General features: G+C 42.1%; 1 protein-coding gene across 3 annotated transcripts in view; it reads left to right on the top strand.

Annotated features, from left to right (window-relative positions):
- LOC307032770 (nck-associated protein 5-like) overlaps positions 1-21,263 on the top strand; it is a 125,533-nt gene that overhangs the window by 43,724 nt on the left and 60,546 nt on the right. For 2 of the 3 annotated variants that reach the window (XM_079671012.1, XM_079671013.1), the window contains one exon: positions 13,754-13,817. In XM_079671012.1, coding sequence (XP_079527138.1) covers positions 13,754-13,817 — 64 coding nt within the window. Of the gene's footprint in view, positions 1-12,228; positions 12,323-13,753; positions 13,818-21,263 lie in introns of those variants that run through there. The other variant, XM_079671014.1, reaches the window with a different exon arrangement.

Below are 21,263 nucleotides of genomic sequence, written 5' to 3'. Positions count from 1 at the left end.
TAAAACGTATTCACATAATAAGCTTGAAATACACCCTTCCTATTTCCTCTTATTATAAGCAATCTGAGGATACTGTTTTAAGGGATGAGATGCTAACAAAATAAAAGAAACCCTCTGGAGAGCTGTGATTGAATCCGATTTTTTTTTCAAGCATAAGTTTCCTACATTTGATTGATTTTGCTAACTTATAACTTTACTGATGAAGCAGTATACCTCACCCTTTGTATATTTTTCTGTATGTGGCCCTCGGAGAAAAGAGTTTGGACACCCCTTCTCTACTGTATGGCGTTAAGCCAGTGAACACAACCAAAGCAGGAATATATTACATATATGTTTTCATTTTCATGTCTTACGATTTACAATAGCGGTCATCATTACTGGGCTTCCCAAAGGCCTCAGTTTACTCTCTATTCACACAGTGTCCATTTAAAGCCTCGATTGGGAGCAGAGCTGGGCAGTTTGAGCCCGCTGCCCTCTGAAACCTACCTGGGGATTACAGCATAAGAGGATTGCCAAGTGGAGGGATTTGATTTTATAGAATTAAAACTGTAATTCTCCCCAATCCCGACCAAGCAACCATTTCTCCACATTATTCATTTCCCCCTACCGCCATGTTTTCCTTCGACCATTCCATTACTACATCAAGTGCCTACATAAAAGGACTTTTGATTAAAAAGTCACGAGACAGGCCCATTAACTGTGGGATGGCAGAAGTCTAATATGGCTTAATTATGCTTGTTGTTTAAAAGCCAAGCAAAATCTCTCTAAAGAGATGTTAAAAGGTTACTGTTGACCGGTGCACTGGGACATTTTGGATGCCAGTTGGTGTTATTAAAGTGATAACCTAAACACCAGCCCTGTCCACTAAATTAAGACCACTCCTGCCTTTGTACTCCCTCCAACCCTTGTCCGTCACTTTGCCTCACTCCTCTACATCCGATTCTCCCAACTTTTCCTCCTCCCCTTTCGTCTCTTCCCTGTATGAGGTGACCCCTCAGCTGGCATATTGGGTCCAGGTCAAACTGAATTACTGAGGAATGTTCCCCTCGTTTCAATGGCCGCCTCAGCATGGGACCACTTCCCCTTCATTGACAGCCAGGAGACTTTCGTTTTGAAGGAGTGGGGGGGGGGAGCACCTTCCAGACAACTTTCCCATGTAATTCCCACTGTCTCTGCAGTGTTCATTGGTACCGTGGGGCCGTGGAGCCAAACAGGCGCTTTAATGATGTGTACGTGTGAGGCACATCTCAGGATCTGGCCTTGTTCAGACACCCTGCTCTGTGACTGCAGGCCATCCAGCTCAATTAACGGGGGCTTTGAATGCATTCCTCCCCTCAGCCTGCTCTACATTTATCTTCCCCCCGTCCCCCCTCTCCAACAGCACGTGGAAACTCTAAGAAGAGTCCGGCAAAGCTCTCTTATGCTGGTATGACACTGTTTTTGCAAATATAGCATCTTGCAACCCCTAACCCTAACCCTAACCCCATCTGAAAAATAACTCAATGAAGGATCTTGACACTTTTCCCTACTGTACATTTTTCATTTAAAGAGCCATCAAGTTGAAGTCTCATGCTGAATGTGAACGAGTTAGAAACCCTAAAAAATGGGACTGTCTTTTTCTCTGTGTCTCCTGTTGGCCCAACTTGGAGCAATGTCACTCAGGAGAAATATAAAGTTTAATGGTCCGACACAATTTATAACCAATAAAAGGCTTTTATATGCCGGCTATCAATGGCTTATTGCATGCTCTGACTGTTTTGCCTGGAGACAAAGCATTGCACAGACACCCTTGCTGACGGTTAAGTGATGTCATTAGGCACGCAGCATACTTTTGTTTTTTAAATGGGAAAACTCCACCAAGGTGTAAAGACTCCGTGGGACGTTTTTCCTGTTTTTCCATTTAGAACCATTATACATCTCGTTGTCTTCGTAGAATAGCAGACATACACTTTTGTTTCTTTCATAACCGTGCTTTGAAAACAAACCCCCCACAAATGTTACAATCCCCAGTTGGGATTTGTTTTTAGGTCAAAGTCCTGCATGCCAACAGTTTACAAGATAATATGGTGTTGTCCTTGTTTGCTATGCATGGCCTTCCTGTTGACACACTTTCACAGTTGCATGCATCTCACAAGGCTTTTAGATCAAAGCGGTCAAGACTGTCTTAGAATTCCCTCGTGTTTCATACAGGGCTCGAGCTTAAGGACATCCCGTCGTCCCGGGCCCGAAAGAAATACGGTCGGGGAGGATAAAAAATTATGTTGGCATGAATTTGGGACGAGTGTTAAAATAAAAATACCCTGCTAACTCTACGACGAACGGCGATGAAAATGAAACTGACTACACGTTTTGTGTAGCACACAGTTATTAAACCTCCTTGTCAACATAAACACACACGCACAATACAATCCCGTCTGTGTGCGAGGGGGCGGGGCAGTTTGTAAAGGTCTCCTGACTGTGTTACAGACTTTCATCCTGGTTCGTGGTTACTCTGTCTTCTGTCTTCAGGACAGTGTTGGATTTTTTTTTTTTCAATTGGATGGGACTAGATTGGATTCAATATTAGAGTAACTTTCTCGTTTGTGTGTTTTTTTTTTATATATGTATTTGGCCTTTGTTTATGTGTTTGACGGATTTACCCAAATACAAAGGTTGATGAATTATCATCTAATGATTTGTATGAGGTTTTATTTATGTTAAAGGTCACTTTCAATGATTTTAACTAATGATAATGTAGAAAAGCTAACATTTTAATTTCGGGACGGCTTAGATTGTATTTCGGGACGGTTCCGGGAGGATGGTGAAAAAAGTTAGTCGAGAGCTCTGGTTTCATATTTCTCCCTTTGTCACGGTGTGCTTTCACCACGGCGAGCCGCTTTACGAGGTTGGAAAGGGGGTCAGCATCGTATTTAAGGTTGCGCGGGGCGGGGAATGTCAACAGACTTCAGCTCCACACTATCTTGGCTGTAAATCATAGGTTAATAGTGGGAGAAAAATGCAGGACCCTGGGCCAGTGGCTGGAGATGTTGGCGCAGCTGGAAAGGAGTTGGATGGAGAAGCTCACCTCCAGTAAAACTCTTCTCCAAATACCTCTCTTTTACGCTCTTTAAGCCATTTGGTGAGACTCTTTGCTTAGAGTGAATTACAATGAATGCAGTATCTGGGTTAGGGTTAGGGTAACCCTTTGAATTGCTTTATGACCAGCATACCACAGTGCCTGTAAGGGAATGCTATGGCAATATTCCTGTGTGTGTTGTGTAATAGAAGCTTTGAATATAGAACAAAGCCAGTCTAGTCCAAACAGAGCGTTTTTACTTTATATTAATACAACAGTTTCCAACAAGAACGCTAGAAGACGGGGAAGATGCACTCGACATACTCGTAACATAAACAGGAAAGAGAATGAGCAGGACACATACTTGCACTTCAAAATAAAAGCATTTCCTGTCAAACATTTCACCCTTAACTATGGACAATGTTCAGGCTGTTTATTGAGGGACTGGACAGCAAATTAAAATCAAGTGATGCATCAAATGAAATGGAATGCATGATCTCTGCTTCACAAATTAGGAATAGATAAATGTCTGAATACTCACACATATGCAACCCAGGGGTGTGTAGCAGGAGAGATGTGGTTTTTCGAGTGCTCCAATTTACTGTACTTTTGTTTCTATTATGTGTGAACCGGCCATTTGTCTGCCTCTTCAAAGGGCTACTGTTTGCCTCTCTGAAAACGATGTGTCGACAGCCGGTGTAAAACAGTATAGCCTTTGCACAGTCTCCATGAGTCAGCAGAAGCTTCCAGTAGTACGGTACAGCAGTAAATGTTAGTCCCTGTTCCCCAATTACTAAAACCCAGACTAGCCAGGGTGTCAAATGCAGAACAATGGCTGCAACGTGTGCCTTTGCTGAAGTATGCATGTGCCTTTTTACCACTGAACACGTTGAAGCGGCTAAAATAGTGCTGGATTTTTATTAAAGGTCCCCTATTATACTGTTTTTCATTAATATATTATAGGTCTCAGATATATACAAACATGTCTCTGAAGTGTTTGGCTCCAAATACCAAACAGATCATGAATTGCAGCATCCCATAATTCCCTCTGTTTCAGCCCTGTTTCAAAAGTGCTGATTCTCTGTCTTTTACTAAGATAGAAATAAGGAGCCCCTCCCCACGCCCCTCTGAGAGATATTTGGTTAAAAAGAACTCAATGGTGCTCTAGGAGGAGATTCAGGCGACAAGGTGGGGGGGTGTTACCTTGTTTTTTTAAAATGTTTTATTAATCCCTCGTGGGGAAATTGTTTCTCTGCATTTGACCCATCCTAGTGTTAGGAGCAGTGTGCTGCCATTTTGAACGGCGCCCGGGGAGCAGTGTAGGGAACGGTGCCCTGCTCAGGGACACCTCAGTAGCACTTGGTCTTGCCGGGACTTGAACTGGTGACCTTCCAGTTGCCAAGCAAACTCCCTTTCGACTTCGCCACCAACGCCGCGTTGGTGATTGGCTAATGGTAATGACATCATAAAGGGGCCAACATCGGATCAGCTCATTTTCAGACAGGTTTTTTATATAAATGGATCAGGACAAAAAGTGAGCTAATCTTTTTTCCTGAAACTTTCCGAATCTCTTTACACAGAGGGGACACATGTTGATGTATACAAGATATGAAAAAGTACATTTTGAAAAATAGGTGACCTTTAAACTACCATAAAGCCTTTTACCTTTATGCCAACAGAGTAATTTGTTTGTACATTTGAGTATTATGGTCAGTTCCAATTCCCTCCTGACAAAAAGTTGGATCAACCAATCATCTTGTTTAACCCTCAGGGAGACACAGCATGTGTTGAAATAAGAGAGGCTTCTCTTAGAAATCCACAGGCGCCTCTAAATGCACAAGTATTTGCTCTGACGGATTTTGAAAGGCCTACAATTATCACATAGCAATTGGCCACGTCTGCAGAGGTGATAAAAAACATTGAGACTTTGAAATGTATCTTGGCAGAAGTATTAGAAAACAGGTTATGCTTATCGTGTCTGAATCCACTTCACAAAATGCAGGTAAACTCCTAAATCATGAGGTAATTGTAGTCCGTTGCGAAGGGAGCCTTACTTAAACTCAATTATGTGATTCAGGCGAGACAACCATCGCTGGAAAAACTGAGACGGGATCATTACCTGTTGGAATGTAAGCGTGGAATTCCTTTTTGATAAGCTCAATTTCAGAATAAGGTGTGTCTCAAGATTAGTTTTCTCTTCTGGGTTGTGTAGCTCTTTCTCAGGTCCACTCATCTCTCTTTCATGATGTGTGCATAAAAGATTACAAAATGGTGTTTCTGTGCATATTTCTGCCAGTGTGTTTGCACATGTGTGTTCATGCATGTGTTTATGCGTGCCCCTTGTGTGATCACGTCTAGCACCGTGCCCTTTTCTTCACAAAAACATCCCTCCCGGCACACACAGACAGGCGGACATTTTTAAAGCACATCTGCTTCATCCACAATGTTTCGTTTTCGTCTGGAACAGTCTGTGGCTGTGGCTCAGAAACAATTGAGGTCAGGCCTTTGCTCGCAGAATGAGAAAACATTTAGGGAGACAGACAGACAGACAGACAGGGTGCATCCACGAGTGCATTCCTCAGAGCTCAGGAGGAGTCTTGGAAGATTCGTCACGTCTGAATTTCGCTGCTTCAGAAGTTTAGAGATGCAGTTCACGGAATCTTTTTTTTTTTTTACATTTTATTTGTATTTTAAGAAAATATTCACAAAGCATACTTTTAACAACAAATCCAAAAAGAAATAATAAATTAATATTAATAATAATATTGCAAATAAAAGAATGGATACATTATTAATACTCATGTATACATTAATTCATTATAATGTTCTATACTTAACCCATTTTTCCTCAAAGACACTGAAACTGTACTTTGAACATTTTAAATTGTATACCCCGTTTATCTAGGCCCTTTTTGTTTTATGTGTATATGTCACACTGTGGGACTGTGGGAAACGGTATCTCGAGATTTCTGGATGTGTAACACATGTAGTAATTTTGACAATAAAGCTAGCTTTGACTTTGACTTGAGATATGCATTTGGTTTCTAATTCTCATAGTTACATAGATTTCATTTACTAGGTTATTCCATTGTGAAGTTATTATCTTTTAGCCAATTCCTTGTAATTCGTTGATGATCGCTATTCTAATCACCAGAAATAGGTAGGAATCTTTTTTTTGTATTTCCTCTGGTGTTTGTCTCCAGTAATAGGGGTTCTTATTGAGAGAAATTACAAATATATTGGACATTTCTCTTCAAACTGTTTCCCAGAAGTCTCCCAACACATTACAGGCCCAAAAGATGTGCATGGTTGGCTCACCGCATTCTCTCCAGCATTTCGAAGTGAGGTTCTGTTTGTATTTACTTTGAAGTTGGGGTGTCTTAAAGTATCGAATTAAAATCTTCCATGTGTATTCTTTCCATTAGTTTGAGTTGGGTGTGTTATGAATGTTTTTACAGGATATTTAATTAATAATACTGCATTTGATGTGGTCCAAGCCTACAGAATGACGCATTTAAATCATTGCCCTCACTCTGATTAGGCTCCCTTAAGTTGTTTATAAATCATTTTCTCAGTCTGATGATTGCATCCATCAATCATAGGATCATACCTCATGTCAGAGAAATACAGTAATGTGTAATTATAATATCCAGAGCTGGGACTCCCCTAGGCTCTGATGCTATCACAGAAAGAAAGCATAAACAAGTCAGAGCATTCAACATGTTATTGACTTTGGATAAATCTAGTTGCTTATCGCTATCATCTCCACTCGTTTGAGTGCATTGCTCAGTGTGGTGCACACGTGTCCAAACAGAACTCCACATGTTAGAATGCATGAGCGTAGAGTTATGTATTTGTGTTAATATCACCGACATTATCAGGAGACATTCTGTTGCCATGATGATTTGTACAGAATCATTTCATTGCCATTTCTACACTGTAGCTATATGACAATAAAAGCTTTTGAATGTTGAATCTTCACAAAGTAAAGACATCTGAAGGCCACATGGCAGCATTAGAGGCATGTGTTCTTTGTGTGCTCATCACATTTCACCTCGTCAATAATTGATGATCTGCCGTGGTGAGGTAGGCTTCATTGTGCCTGGATGGGTTGGGTGGGTGCTGACATGTGGCTCCTGTTTTCCCGCTGCCCCCCGGGTGCAGACGGGGGTCCGTGGCGGGAGACAGGAGGTCAGGAACCAGCTGTGGTCCAGGCGACGGAAACAGGCGCAGGTCAGAATGCCGCTCGCCATTTTCTTGGTGATTGATAGGAGCTGCCTAATGTGTTGGGACCAATTGAACGGTCACAGATGTGCAAACCCCGCCCCTTAGACGCTTGAAGCAGTGTTGATACTCAGGGCAGTGCCATTTTGGTGTTTGACTTCAGAAAGGATCATTCAAATCTTAAAGGAACAACTCTTTGATGATGTGGTATTAATACTAAGATGAATTCAAGAGGTAAGGTGTGATATAATCAGAATCAAAATCCCTGTATTCATCCGACAGAGGGGAAATCTCCATTATTACAGAACACATAGCCATAAATATTAATAAATACAAATATTAATGATAAAAGTAGAAATTACTATTTACAAAAGTAACAGTTTTTTTTTTTTTTTAAATAAAGTGTAGCATCAATAAAGTAGTGTGATATCTGGTAGTAGAGCATACAAGTGGAAGTTGCAAACTTGCCAAATTAGAGTTGTGCAAGGTTTAAAAATGATCAATTTTTCATCTATAAATATCTACACTTTCATTTTCAGGACCTCACGTTTGCAAATCCATGTTTTTTAATCCCATCTCGCCGCCAACCTCCTGGCAGATCTGTTTTCCTACCAGGCTGGGTTGGATGTTATAACTTATCAAACGCCTCACTAAGCTCATTGTCGCACTCTGAGGGCCGGGGTAGAAATCCTGGATGGGTACAGAAGGTTACATAACACGGCCGTAGGAGGATTAAGGATAGGAATGACCGGTCCGAAATCCGCGCCAAAATGTAGCCCGAGTCCCTCTGAACAGGAAGCACTATGTGGGCCACCGGGATTGCGTGCTAGCAGGGCTCTTAACCCAGCAGGAGTGCAGACGCTAATACATAAATGCATGGCAGCGCTGCTCTCATCCAAACATTTATGCATCCCTCACGACCACTCTGTGTACATCTGTGGTTCAGAAACCACTGAGATGTTTAGCTCGCCTTAAGCCTCCATGACAATATTGCAGTTAGTTTATATTTGTGCATCTTTTATACATCCTGCAGGGAAAAGGCTTTTGCATTATGTGCCGTTTAATCTGTTTACATCAAAGTCAAAGTTATTGTCAATCTTTCAGTTTGTGTGTACAGACAGAGAGATCGAAATTTAAAAGAACAAAAAAAAGAACTCGATGGTGCTCTAGGAGGAGATTCAGGTGATAAGGGGGGGGGGGGGTTTAACTTGGTTGCTGATTGGCTAATGGTTACGCAACCCAACAAATCGTTATGACATCACAAGGTGGCCAAAATCTGATCAGCTCAATTTCAGAAAGGTTTTTATAGAAATGGATCAGGACAAAAAGAGAGAATCTTTTTTCCTGAAACGTTCGGGGTCTCTTTACACAGAGGGGACACATGGTGATGTAGAAGAGGCATGAAAAAGTGGATTTTGCATAATAGGTGACCTTTAAGAAATAAATAAAAGCACAACAATCAATATATACAAACTAACAGTCACTTCAATATCTTTGAGAAATATACATTAGTGCAAGACTGTCCATAGCAGCGTAAAAAAGTGTCTGGTGCTGGATTTGAGTGTCTGAGTATGTGTGTGTGGGTTGTTAAAGTCCAGGTCCTGTGAGGCAGGGGGAGTTGGAGGGGGGAGGGAGGGAGGGAGGGGGTGGGTGGGAGGGGAGATAGTAACATCTTTCTACACAGAGGAGAGATTAGCCACACTTGATAATAAGACGGTGTGCTGTACTGCGGGGAAATAGGAAAGGCAAGAGACAGCACTTTTTTTCTCTTTCATTATGTGCTCAACAATGTACAATGGATTAAACCACCTGTATGCAGGAGCCACGATAACAGTGATGAAAACACAGCTAAACGTCTGCCTCCCACAATGCACTTCAAAGCACATGGTTTCCGACATGTCAGCTCAGGTTGGTAAACGTTGTGATTGATCCTCCCTCAGCCTGACGGATCGTGTCTTTGCCTGCCGCCATGGAGCAAACAGTCGTGGAAGAAGCTTTCTTTGCATATGAAAAGGAGGGAAGTGATATTTGAGGTGCGTGTGGGTGGAAATCAGATGAACAAATATAAGAAGAAAACTTGTATTTGTATCCAAGCAGGGTTATAAACTCACTGTTGGTGCATATGAAAGAAAATCAGCCTTGTTTTAAAGGTCCAATCAATATGTTATAAAATAAGTCGGGAGGAGATGGCCGTCTGCAGGAGCGTTTTTCACCTTACAGATTTAGAAGTCACCCCAGCTTTGCTATTGTTAGCAATACCGGTTTATAACAATGCTTTATTTAGTATTTTGTGAATACAAACATGGTAGCAACATATTTACAGACGGAGCAGTACCATACAGTATGTACACTTAATTTAATGTGAAACAAATAATGCAGAACAGCTGCAAATGTTATCTTCTGACGTTCATATGCGGAGACGCCATTTAAAAAAAATAAAAAAAATAAAAAAAACGTATTCTTTATTAGTTATTTTTTTCACATTCCCCTTTACACCCAGTAGTACTCAAATGTAGATGAACAGTTTCTTTAACAAGGGGTCACAACATGTAGTATTTGGAGCCAAAAACTTCCGAGACATGTTTTGAATATATCTGAGACCTATAATATATTGATGAAGAACAGTATAATAGGGGACCTTTTAAAACCTCATATTTATATCAAATCCAAGGTCCTCATGCCTCTTGCTGGATTAGTTTTTGAAACACTGGAGAATATGAGTGTGGAAAGAGAAGGGGGGGGGGGTTGTACTGGAGGGGGGGGGGGGGGGTGGTTGTCAGCTGGTTCGGCCCGCTCCACTGAAGCTCGGCGGGGGTTAGGCCTCCGGTGCTTTCAGGTGATTCCAGGTCAGTGGGAACTGCTGGAGGTTCCACGTCGACACTGCTCATGATTGGCCGCTGAAACGCACTCAGCCAAGCTTTATGTTGGAGCGCAGGGGAAGAGAAACAGTAGAGGAGGAGGAGGAGGAGGAATGTATACACAGGTCAACTGTCAGCCTGAGCTTTCATCACATGCTCCGATGTACAGGATAAAGGCATGGACTGGGGCCTGAAATAATTCCCATTTAGTCACAGTCAAGTGTGAAATACACACAGCGTATGAATCGAGCTAGAGCTTCCAGTTTTCCTTTGCAAAGAAGCCTTATTTCCAACAATACGGGTTGCATACGGAAGCTTTCTAAGCGCTCATGTTGCCCGATATCCCTTATTACTTTACCATGAGAATGGGTGGAAATACAGCTCCACTTATTTCCTCCTCTTTTTATTTTCACAAAAACATTTCCCATATTGAGATCAATAACGTCAATCTTTCCATATCGCTTAAGATGAAGCAGTCAACGGCAGATCACTGTGTTTCCGTGACCTCTTGGTGACATATTAATTATGATTTCTATTTGTTATGACACCATCATAACAATGTTTTTTGTATATTCAACAACTGTCCTAGCAAGAGATGGTTTGATATGAACAGCCTTCTGGTTGGACTCTATTTCTGAGTGATTGCAAATGTGCACATGCAAGTAACTAAAACATTGTTTAGCAGATTACATATGACTTTCATCCCGCTTGATTGCTGTTGAAACATCACATAATTCCACGTCGGCGGCCAATTGGATGCAAATGTCACCGGTGAGCGTAGAACTAGAATACTGTTTTGACTGCCGCTTGTGCCAGTTACTATAATTACGTTTAACACAGAATGTCAAATTGCTCTATATTTGGCGATTATTTTTTTTCTCCAGGGCACATTTGGCTCATGCTCCGCTGCTCCTAGAACATGCCTGTGCATAAGTGGGCTGAAACTTAACCCCTTACCGGCCGACGCTCAGCCATAACACAGACTGGAGGAATGCCAGGCCGCTGCTGTTAAACAAAACAATATCTGCGCTGAGACCATCCAGACACTTTTTTTTTTTTCTTTGGCACTTTCCTCTCCAGGTAATGTCACAGCTTCAAGCATGTTGTAATAGAAAGAGACACATTGTGTAACGGAGTGTATTAGTCAGTCTCAGGTGGCGTCACACACACATATTTACGAGCAGAGGTGGGAAGGTGTGGAGTAAAAATACTTCGTTACTGTACTTAAGTACATTTTCCTGGTATCAGTACTTTACTCCACTACTTATTGTTCGGACGACTTTTTACTTTCTACTTCTCACATTTTGAACCCAAATACCTGTACTTTCTACTTCTTACATGTTGAACACAAATACCTGTACTTTCTACTTCTTACATGTTGAACACAAATACCTGTACTTTCTACTTCTCACATTTTCCAAACAGGCTGGTTCCTTTAGTTTGAATGTGTGTTTGGTGGCGTGATCATTATTATTTAGAGTCATTGTGTGCCTATTGATTTGAACACGATCCGTGTATCCATCATTTCCTGGTCTTCTCTAAAGAAGAGGGACCAATGAAAACGTTGTCATGTTGCCGTTGTTCAGCATGGAAACATTCATTAGCTAACAATGACATTATTGTTCTATTAATATAAAGGGAGGTCAGGTACTCTTTAAAACAGCTGCTAGTTATGGGTACTTTTTACTGAAGTACATTTCAAAGCCTCTTTTCTTTTACTTGAGTGAAGAAGTTTAGTTAGTACTTCTACTTTTATCAGAGTATTTTTAAACACGAGTATCTGTACTTGAGTAAATGGTTGTGTGTACTTTTGCCATCTCTGGTATTAGTCAGTTTCAGGTGGCGTCACACACTTTCACACTTACATATTTATGACAAGTGGTCACACACAAATGTAATGGATGTTCCCACGCCTACATTTATGAATGCGCAAACTTCTCCCCAACACAACACTTATACACACCCAAACACACCCCCCCTCTCTCCTCTGGCAGCCTTTCTTCACTTCCTCCCTGGATTTGTCACCACCTCACCGGTTGTTTCACAATCATTGTGCCAGGCTCGGCGTTGCCTCGTTCAGTCAGTCCCATCAGAGTTAGCTCACACTCTCCTTTCAGTCCAGACACTGGATTTATCCTTCCACCATACAGCTGCCTCTTAATCACCCGGGGGTTTTTCCCGACAGGTAAGCCCTTCAGAAACAATGATGTCTTGTCAAAGGCGACGAAAAGATGTTGGTCATGAGTTATTTTGGGTGATGGGGGAGGTTGGCGAGGGGTTTGGGTGTCTGCTACGCTGAAGAAATGTGAAAAATGTGCAGGTGATTGTGATTACTTGTGGCTGTCTGCTGTATGCCTTCCTTTATTAGGTCCCGTGGTGCCATATTAGGAAGTTGCGATGTATTCTTGTGAGCTAAGAATGTCTGGAACAATACTTTGACAGAAACTTTGACACAATATATACTGATTTTATTCTAGAACATGTTTTTACCCTTTTTATTTAATAATTTTATTGTATTTTTATCCAGATTTTACTAGATTTTGTGGTAGGTTTTGAAACTTTTTGTCATATTTTTAATTGTAAACGTATGTAAGCAACACCTGGGTCCAAGACTAATTCCTTTTTTTGGACAAAAGCTGATCTGTAATAGTTGCTAATGAATGCATCAATTAGCTTAATGAATGACTTGATTAGCATAGTTGCTCTGTATAAAAGGATGCTAATTGGCGGACACCTCTTGTGTCAAAACACTGTGTTGACATTTAGAGCCCAGTATTTACATCTTTATGAATGCTAATGCAGTATTTCACATTAGAATGAATGTGTTTTTGGTCTTGAACCAGCAGATTGTAAAGCTTCAAACAAACGTTGCACTGCCAGAGGAAACTTTTTTATCCTTTATCCATCCTTAACACTTTTGCTGTACTCTCAGACACTTGCAGAATGACAAGCTTTCAACAAACATGCTCATCTGTCAGGTGCAGGCTTGGCTGGTCCTGGAGCAGTGCTTCAGTTGTTGTGATTCCTCAGGAGAGGCCATAAAACAGGGCTCTCTATTACCCGTGCTACTGTGCCAAGATTTATCCCATTAAAGGCTGGAATGCCCTCATCTTGGAAACAGATTGGACAGTCGATGTCTTTGTTTAGTGTGTGTGTGTGTGTGTGTGTGTGTGTGTGTGTGTGTGTGTGTGTGTGTGTGTGTGTGTGTGTGTGTGTGTGTGTGTGTGTGTGTGTGTGTGTGTGTGTGTGTGTGTGTGTGTGTGTGTGTGTGTGTGTGTGTGTGTGTGTGTGTGTGTGTGTGTGTGTGTGTGTGTGTGTGTGTGTGGTCTTGCGCGAGGATGCCCTGCTTTTTGTTTCCTCTGCAAGCTCTTTATTTTGTGTGGTTAACAGAGAGCCCCATATATAACTCTCTCTCTCTCTGTGTGTGTGTGGTTTTTCCCTGTTCGGCAATATTGAGTCTTTTCTTCCTTGAAAATAAAACATTTTCGGGGAAAAAACTTTGATTTGGTGCAACAACAATGTGAAAACATTGGTGTCAATCGCTCGCCGCTGTCGCACATTAAACAATGATCACACATTTGACTAACTCTTATTTCCTTTCCTTCTTCCCCTTCAGGGAAAAGCTGGCCGTGGCTCGCCTGCAGAGGGAAGTCGCACGGAGCAAGAGTGAAGGAACAATGGTAAAGTACAGTGCTGCTCCTCCACTATAATTTGAACTTAGCCAAAAAAGCCACAGTATGGTCCTTTCACACACAGACACACACTGTCCTGCTGAGCCAAGCCGTGCCATTGGCTAAAGTCAATCTTTAGTATCTCAACACTTCCAAAGTTGATCTTAAAGAACTGATGGAAAGTGTATTAAAGGTCACCTATTATACAAAATCCACTTTTGCATGTCTTTTATACATAAACATGTGTCCCCTCAACGTTAAGAGATTCTGAAAGTTTCAGGAAAAAAGACCCCCTCTCTTTTTGTCCTGATCCATGTCTGAAAATGAGCTGAAACAGAGGGGTTTATGGGATGCTGCAATGATCTGTTTGATGTTTCAGCCAAACACACTCTAGATATGACACCTATAATATATTGATGAAAAACTGTATAATAGGGGACCTTTAAAATGAAATACAGTGTTATATTAGCATCATTTAATAATACAAAATATCTGTTTGAAGTATCCAAGCCCTTGTCAGGTGTTTTAAAGTCCATGATACGGAGACCTTGTTGGACTTGGTGTCATGTTAGCAGTAGTTTTGGATCAGTTCCAGCCGTGGTGCTCCTGCACAACAGGTACTCTGATGCACAGTCATGCTTTGTAACGTTATGAATCAGAGGCTTAAGCTTGTCAACACTGCATTGTGCCGAGCTTGACAGGAACACCGCTGATATTGCGCTTTCACTCATGTAAGCAGTGCCGAGAATTCAATAGGTAGGGATCAGTACGTGTACACAAGTGTATATTTTAGATCTCTCTTTGTCTCTGAGTGTGCTTACTGTACAGCATGTGTGCGGGTCAGAAAGTGAAACACGTGAGGACGCGGCGCTCAGCTGATTGCCGGCTCTAACCAGCTGTTGGACTCTTTTTATGGCAGCAGGCCTAAAGCAACATACACTACGAGAATTTCTCACTTTGTTTTGTGTTTCTCTATTGATCCCTGAAGCTGGAATGCTGTTTCTTTTGCTTCTGGCCTCACCACAGAGTTTAAGGTCAGATCGCGGGTTCAGATACCGATTCCTGGAGTTCTTCAGTGGATTGCTCAAGGGCGCTTCAGGTTTGAAATCTACGGAGGGATCTATCACGTTATTTCTGTAGATTTTCACTACACACATTCACGTCGAGACAACCTCAAAATAGATGGGTTTTTTCCAGTGTCAATGTTAGAGAGTGTGCAATAATAAGCGGTACAGATTCTCCTGCTCACATTCAAGAGTGACTCCGTGCAGATATGTTCAGGAACATGTCACGGACAGACTGATTCAGAGAAAAAGGAGATATGAGACATCCAATCCCCTGCCTTACTGACCTCTCTTTGACTCTTCCAATGCCGTCATCCATGTTATGTATGTGAAACGAGATGGTTCGGTATTGATGTCCACGGTGGGGAGATATACGTGTAGATGAACGGAATGGGTGCAACAAATCACTGGCAGACCATCAGAGTCATGTGGGCAGCTCTCCATGTCACTCCATGTTGGATAGTGGTAATACACATGGCTAAGCTGATCAGATATGGTCACTTTCACTCATCACTTTCACCAAAAAATAGATTTTATAACTCCTTTTCACCATCATCTTGTAGAATACTTAGTTGATACCACCTTTTCATTCTCTTTGGTACCTTCTCCTACCTTTTTATAAACATCCTATTTTCTGTTAATATCCAAACCTCACCTTCCCCTGGCACACTAACCTTGAATCCTCTGACCTAAATATCACCCACAAATAAATCTATATCGCCCTCTATGACACTCCAGTCTCAGTATGACATGCTTATTATGACTTTATAGACGAGTTTCAATTTTCTGCGCAATGCACAGGACTGAGAAAGCGAGGGATGGGTTATCTGTGCCAGACAGGAGGAGGGTGAGGAATGGGGGTGTATGAAGGAAGGAAGAAAGAAAGGGAGGAGGAGGGGGGGATATCACTAAGCTCCATTTGAAATTGGGATTATCCCCGTCGGAGTCCCCCTTGCACTCTCTCCCTGGCATTCCTCAGGCACGGCTCTTCAATAGAAAACCGAAAAAGAGACTGCTGCATCAAGGAGATAATTGTCAGTGGGAACCAGCCTGTGCCCCGCAGACCCCCCCCCCCAATACCCTAATGCCCGTTTTATGCCCACTTCGCTTCCCCCAACCCCCATCTTTACCTACAGAGGGATCAAAAAGAACCGTGGACTTTTTGAAGTGGCTTTTCCCCTGTATGTGATACCTTCCTCTCTACATCCATTAGTGTGTTCTGTGAAACGCGATCAGAAAAGCGGAGGTGCCCCCCCCCCCCCCCCCCATCACAGTCCTTGCTTCTTCTGTCCGCGGGGGACGCACCATTACTGCTCCTCTGTGAACGAAAAGACTGCATCTTTATGATTGTGCAAGTACACAATTGCAAGCCTCAGGTCTCACAGTTATACAGGCGTGAGTGTAAATGAAACAGCATTAACAGTTTACTGGGGAGCGTGCGGTCTTTAATTGGCTCTCCTGTTGTTAAACACTACTGGCAGAGCAGGAGCACAACACTCTTTTGTTATGGATCATTTGGGAGAATCACATGAAACCTTTTAAATACTTTGCAATCGGAGAGTATATCCCGTCATACGGTTGCATTTGTTTGGACTGATATACTCTAACAACCACCAGATCTTCTCCGATTTTTGTTCTTCAACTTTATATCACAGTTTAGACATGGTGCTTTTGGCGTGCTGCGCAGACCGCACTCTTTAAAGGTGTCCTATCATGCAAAATGCACTTTTTGATGTCTTTTATACATTAATATGTGTCCTCGGTGTGTCAGGGAACTCACAAAGTGTCAGCAAATAAAACCCTCTCTTTTCCTCCGTACCCAAATCTCTAAAAACGGGGGTACAACGGTGCTGATCCAGATTTGCTGCCGATATGACGAAATATCGTAAATGTGGACCCACGGCCCAATCAGAAACGTCGCTATCAGAAACAATGCACAATATTTTTGAAGTAATATGGTCCGTGTTTACATTAGCAAGCATCGCTAACACTCAGAGCTAACCTGTACTGGAGAGAGTATGTGTAAAAAAGCAGGAAATTAAAAGGAACTCACCTTGTGGTAAAACCCGCAAGAGAAGAAGCATTTGAGCTCCATACTGTTTCAGAAATAATCCTAGATGTGGTTTGGAACATGATATGGCGTTTTCTTTTAAAGCTACAGATCCAGAATCAGTGTTTCTCTAACAGGGCTGAAATAGAGGGATATGAGGGATGTCTAAAATGCATGATCTGTTTGGTATTTTGAGCATACACATGTTTCTTATATCTTTGTATGTATCTGAGACCCATAGTATATACCTAAAAATAGCATGATAGGAGATCTTTAAAACCCGTATAAGAAAAACAGGTTTATCCTGGTTGGGTGTTTGATAGAGCACAGGTCATGGTTTATTCTGCCTCCATCCACCTCCAACAAGCCTGCCCCTGTGTGACTCTCGCTGCTGTAGGTTTTTCTCTGGAATTCCTCACACCCCAAAAACCCAGAGGCGTGGTACAGGGCAGGGCTGCTCTCCGTCTCCCCGCTCTCTTTTGATGCCACTCTGAAGTGCAGGATGCCTGGTTTCCTGTCGGGGAGAAAACAGGAGGGCACATGGCGGCTCGTAAAGGCTGAGGCTCTCCATTTAAAAACGGCATTTGAAAACTGTTAGATTATGACCACTGGAAACGGCTGTCTAAACAACATGGGAAAATAAATGATCTGGCTTCGAGAGACTTTATTTTTCTTTGGGCTTTGCGGACGCTCGCTGATATCTGAGCTTAAACAGATACACACATACAGTAGATCCTCACATGGTTATTTTCCCGGGACGATAAATACATCGTGAACGATAAAGACATGTTTTGGCTTGCTTAATCGTGTTCTTATTTAAAATGTGAGTATTTCATGTAGAAAATAAAGTTAAGATAAGAATGAAGCTGCATTTGTGAATATCAAGTGGGAGCGGGTGGCACAGAAGGGTGAAATAGGCCCTGGAGCTAGGATAAGAATCAGCTAAAACAGATTTCTTATGCGCTGCAGTCTGCATGATTCATGTGACATAGATTATAAAACTGCATTAAGGAAAGAAACTCGTTTAAACAACGGAATGCCCCTCTTAATAAGTCATTTGGTAACAAAGTAAAACACTGCATCTTTTCCTCATCTGGATCAAACCATGATTTAATTGGTTTTGCTGTAATTAAAGCATATCATGGTTTATTTGACAATGATTAATTCGTGTACCATAAAAAGCAACTTTGAGGCTGGACATCTTTTGTAGTGTGCTCTCAGCAGATAAAGGTTTTCGAGGGGGCTCCCAGCTTTGAAAAGACTGGGGGTCCTCATGGAGATCCGGCGCGTTGAGGGACCTTCTAAGAACGTTCCTGACAGCTGTTTGGAGGGTGGATGACAGCGTGGCGGTTTGGGGGGCACAGGGGGGAATCAGGTGCCGTCTCCGCAGATTGGCCTTATCAGCCATGGACAGCGGTGAGGGCCAAGAAGACCCCCCCCCCCTCCCCCCTCTAATTCTCTGCACATTCACCGGGTGACAAGCGCTGACAGCCAGGCTCAAATCGCATCTCCACACCGTCCCTCTCACCGGTTTGTGACTGAACGACTCGCAGTGCGTGGGTTGGGTGGGGGGGGGGGGGGGGCTCCCTTGGCAATGATAAATGGGCCACTCGTATTGGTTTAGCATATTCCTGGGGTGTATGTATTATTTGCTATAGTGCCCGCGGCTGTCTAACAGAGAAGTGGTTCACTCTAATGTAGTGGCTCTCCATGAAAATTGAATTGATAGAGCCCTGAGGGACACAGATTTTTTAGTGGATAAAACACTGTTTTATTTCAATAACAAGCAGAAAACACCAGCAGAACGAACATATGTAACAACATATCCCCCAGATATACTTTCATGAAACTTAATTCAAGGTGTTTTTTACGTCTGTTTTCACTGTGTCCTAATGATGGTTTGTCTCGCCTGACATGTGGCTCAAATATTACCCTTTCATTTGAATGACTGACACACACACACACACACACACACACACACACACACACACACACACACACACACACACACACACACACACACACACACACACACACACACACACACACACACACACACACACACACACACACACACACACACACACACACACAGCCAAGTGGCATGTTTTATTTATGATGAAGAACCTGCGGCGTGTATTGTGTCCCTGATATTTGCTTTAGCAGCGAGCCAGAGATCCACTCCCGGCCTTTGATTAGGCAAAAAGCTCCAACTGGGAGGGGGGGGGTTCTGTGTAATGAAGAGATTATTGAGCCCCCTCAACTGTACCCCAAACTCTGCATGAACACAAATACAGTTGCAGATGGACATCATACAGAGCCATGGTGATGGCACAGTGTACACATGCACTTAACCTGATCATATTGTAGCTTTTTCTTTTATTGGAGGCAGCATTGCAGGCACAACAAGGAAAGGCAGGGGGTCTCTAATTAATTTAGAGTCCTCTGTGGGTCTTGGTGGGTATCAGGGGGGTACGAGTCTTCTAGTAATTCAGCTAGGATGAATATCATTACCATCTAATGCTATCCAATTACAGAGGCAAGGTTCATTCTGGGCTCCACTGCAGATAATACAATTGTATATGTCGATACAGACGGGAGGAAGCAGTATTACTGTATATGTTACACACATACATTTGTTGTCTTCCGGATTTTTCATTTATTTCGATACATTTTAGTGTATTAAAATCAATAGTATCAAGCAGTCCCTTCAATCCCAAGCTTAACATGATGGTGATAAATGCTGTCATATCTAGATGGATACATTTTTTTATCAACCAGGAAATGAAAAGCAGCCCGACAGAGGTCAAATGTAATCCTGAAACACCCAATCTGGGCAAATATATGGCTCAGTAGACCAGTATAAAATCCTGCCTTGGCCATTTTATAGATTACTTAGCCTATTCCATTTGATATTGCTTTTTTCCCCCCACAACCACTGTATTGTTTGATAGAGCTGGCTTTTGTTTGATCGTTGCTGCCAGTTTTAAATCAGGAACATGTTGCCCTCCGCAGGAAAGACAGGGTAGTGCATCTCATCCATCCACAGCCGTGACATACAGTCAAGTGAGAGGATTATCTCCTCAATCATCGGATTGACTAAAGTCAACGTTCTCACAGAAAGTTGCCCGGCCTGTTTTCCCTCACATCCCATCTCCGTGTTGACTTTGAGATATCTTCCCAGGGCATTGCATCAGGCGTGTTGCCCTTCGTAAGGTCTCAAAATAAAGAATATGCTTTCAATTAGCATACTCTTTACCACAGAAAAAAAGGCAGTCAAGTTTGCGTAGACTATAAACATTTCAACCGAGAAAAACTGTAATGTATTGCTAGGGATTTCTGGCCACATAAAGATATGGTAATGTTTGACTTAATGGCTTTGGGCCTTGTTAAATTGCTGAAATTATATATTGAACAAAAGCAATAGAGGGCTTTTACTACAATGTAGACCATAAATCCTGTGTTGTTATTGAGGTTGTTGGCAAGACTCTGTCAGCAGACACACAGTGGTCTATGGTTTATGCTGGGGGGGGGGGTAGGTTAGGAACAAAAATCAGGACCAAAGCCACCGTGCTTTTGTGTGAATCCAGGCCAACTTGCTGAATAACAGTGTACACATTAATACAGAGGAGAAAAGCCCTTTGTGCCTGCATTGAGGTACTTTTTATGGATGTTTGTATCATAAAGTGGCTTAAGGAACATATGTACTCTAAGTAAACATTAGTAATATGCTCTGTAGGGAAAGAGATGGCAAAAGTACAAACATCATTTACTAGAGTAGAAGTAAAGATACTCTGGTAAAAGTAGAAGTACTGACTAAACTTTACTCAAGTAAAAGTAAAGAGGCTTCGAAATATACTTAAGTAAAAAGTACCCATAACTAGCAGCTGTTTTAAAGAGTACCTGACCTCCCTTTATATTAATAGAACAATAATGTCATTGTTAGCTAATGAATGTTTCCATGCTGAACAACGGCAACATGACAACGTTTCCATTGGTCCCTCTTCTTTAGAGAAGACCAGGAAATGATGGATACACGGATCGTGTTCAAATCAATAGGCACGCAATGACTCTAAATAATAATGATCACGCCACCAAACACACATTCAAACTAAAGGAACCAGCCTGTTGGGAAAATGTGAGAAGTAGAAAGTACAGGTATTTGTGTTTGTGTTAAGAAGTAAAAGTAGTCGTCAGAAAAATAAGTAGTGGAGAAAAATGTACAGTAACAAAGTATTTGTACTCGACTACTTCCCACCTCTGTGTAGGGATGACCTCCTCTACACGCTGATTTTATTTCTTTAAGGAGAGAATGTGAAGAATAGCCAGAAAGTCATTGGT

Source organism: Notothenia rossii, assembly GCF_949606895.1.
Source record: "Notothenia rossii genome assembly, chromosome: 3".
NCBI classification, from domain to species: Eukaryota; Metazoa; Chordata; class Actinopteri; order Perciformes; family Nototheniidae; genus Notothenia; species Notothenia rossii.
The sequence above is the reverse complement of the archived record's forward strand: the minus strand, read 5'-3'. Positions and strand labels throughout refer to the sequence as shown.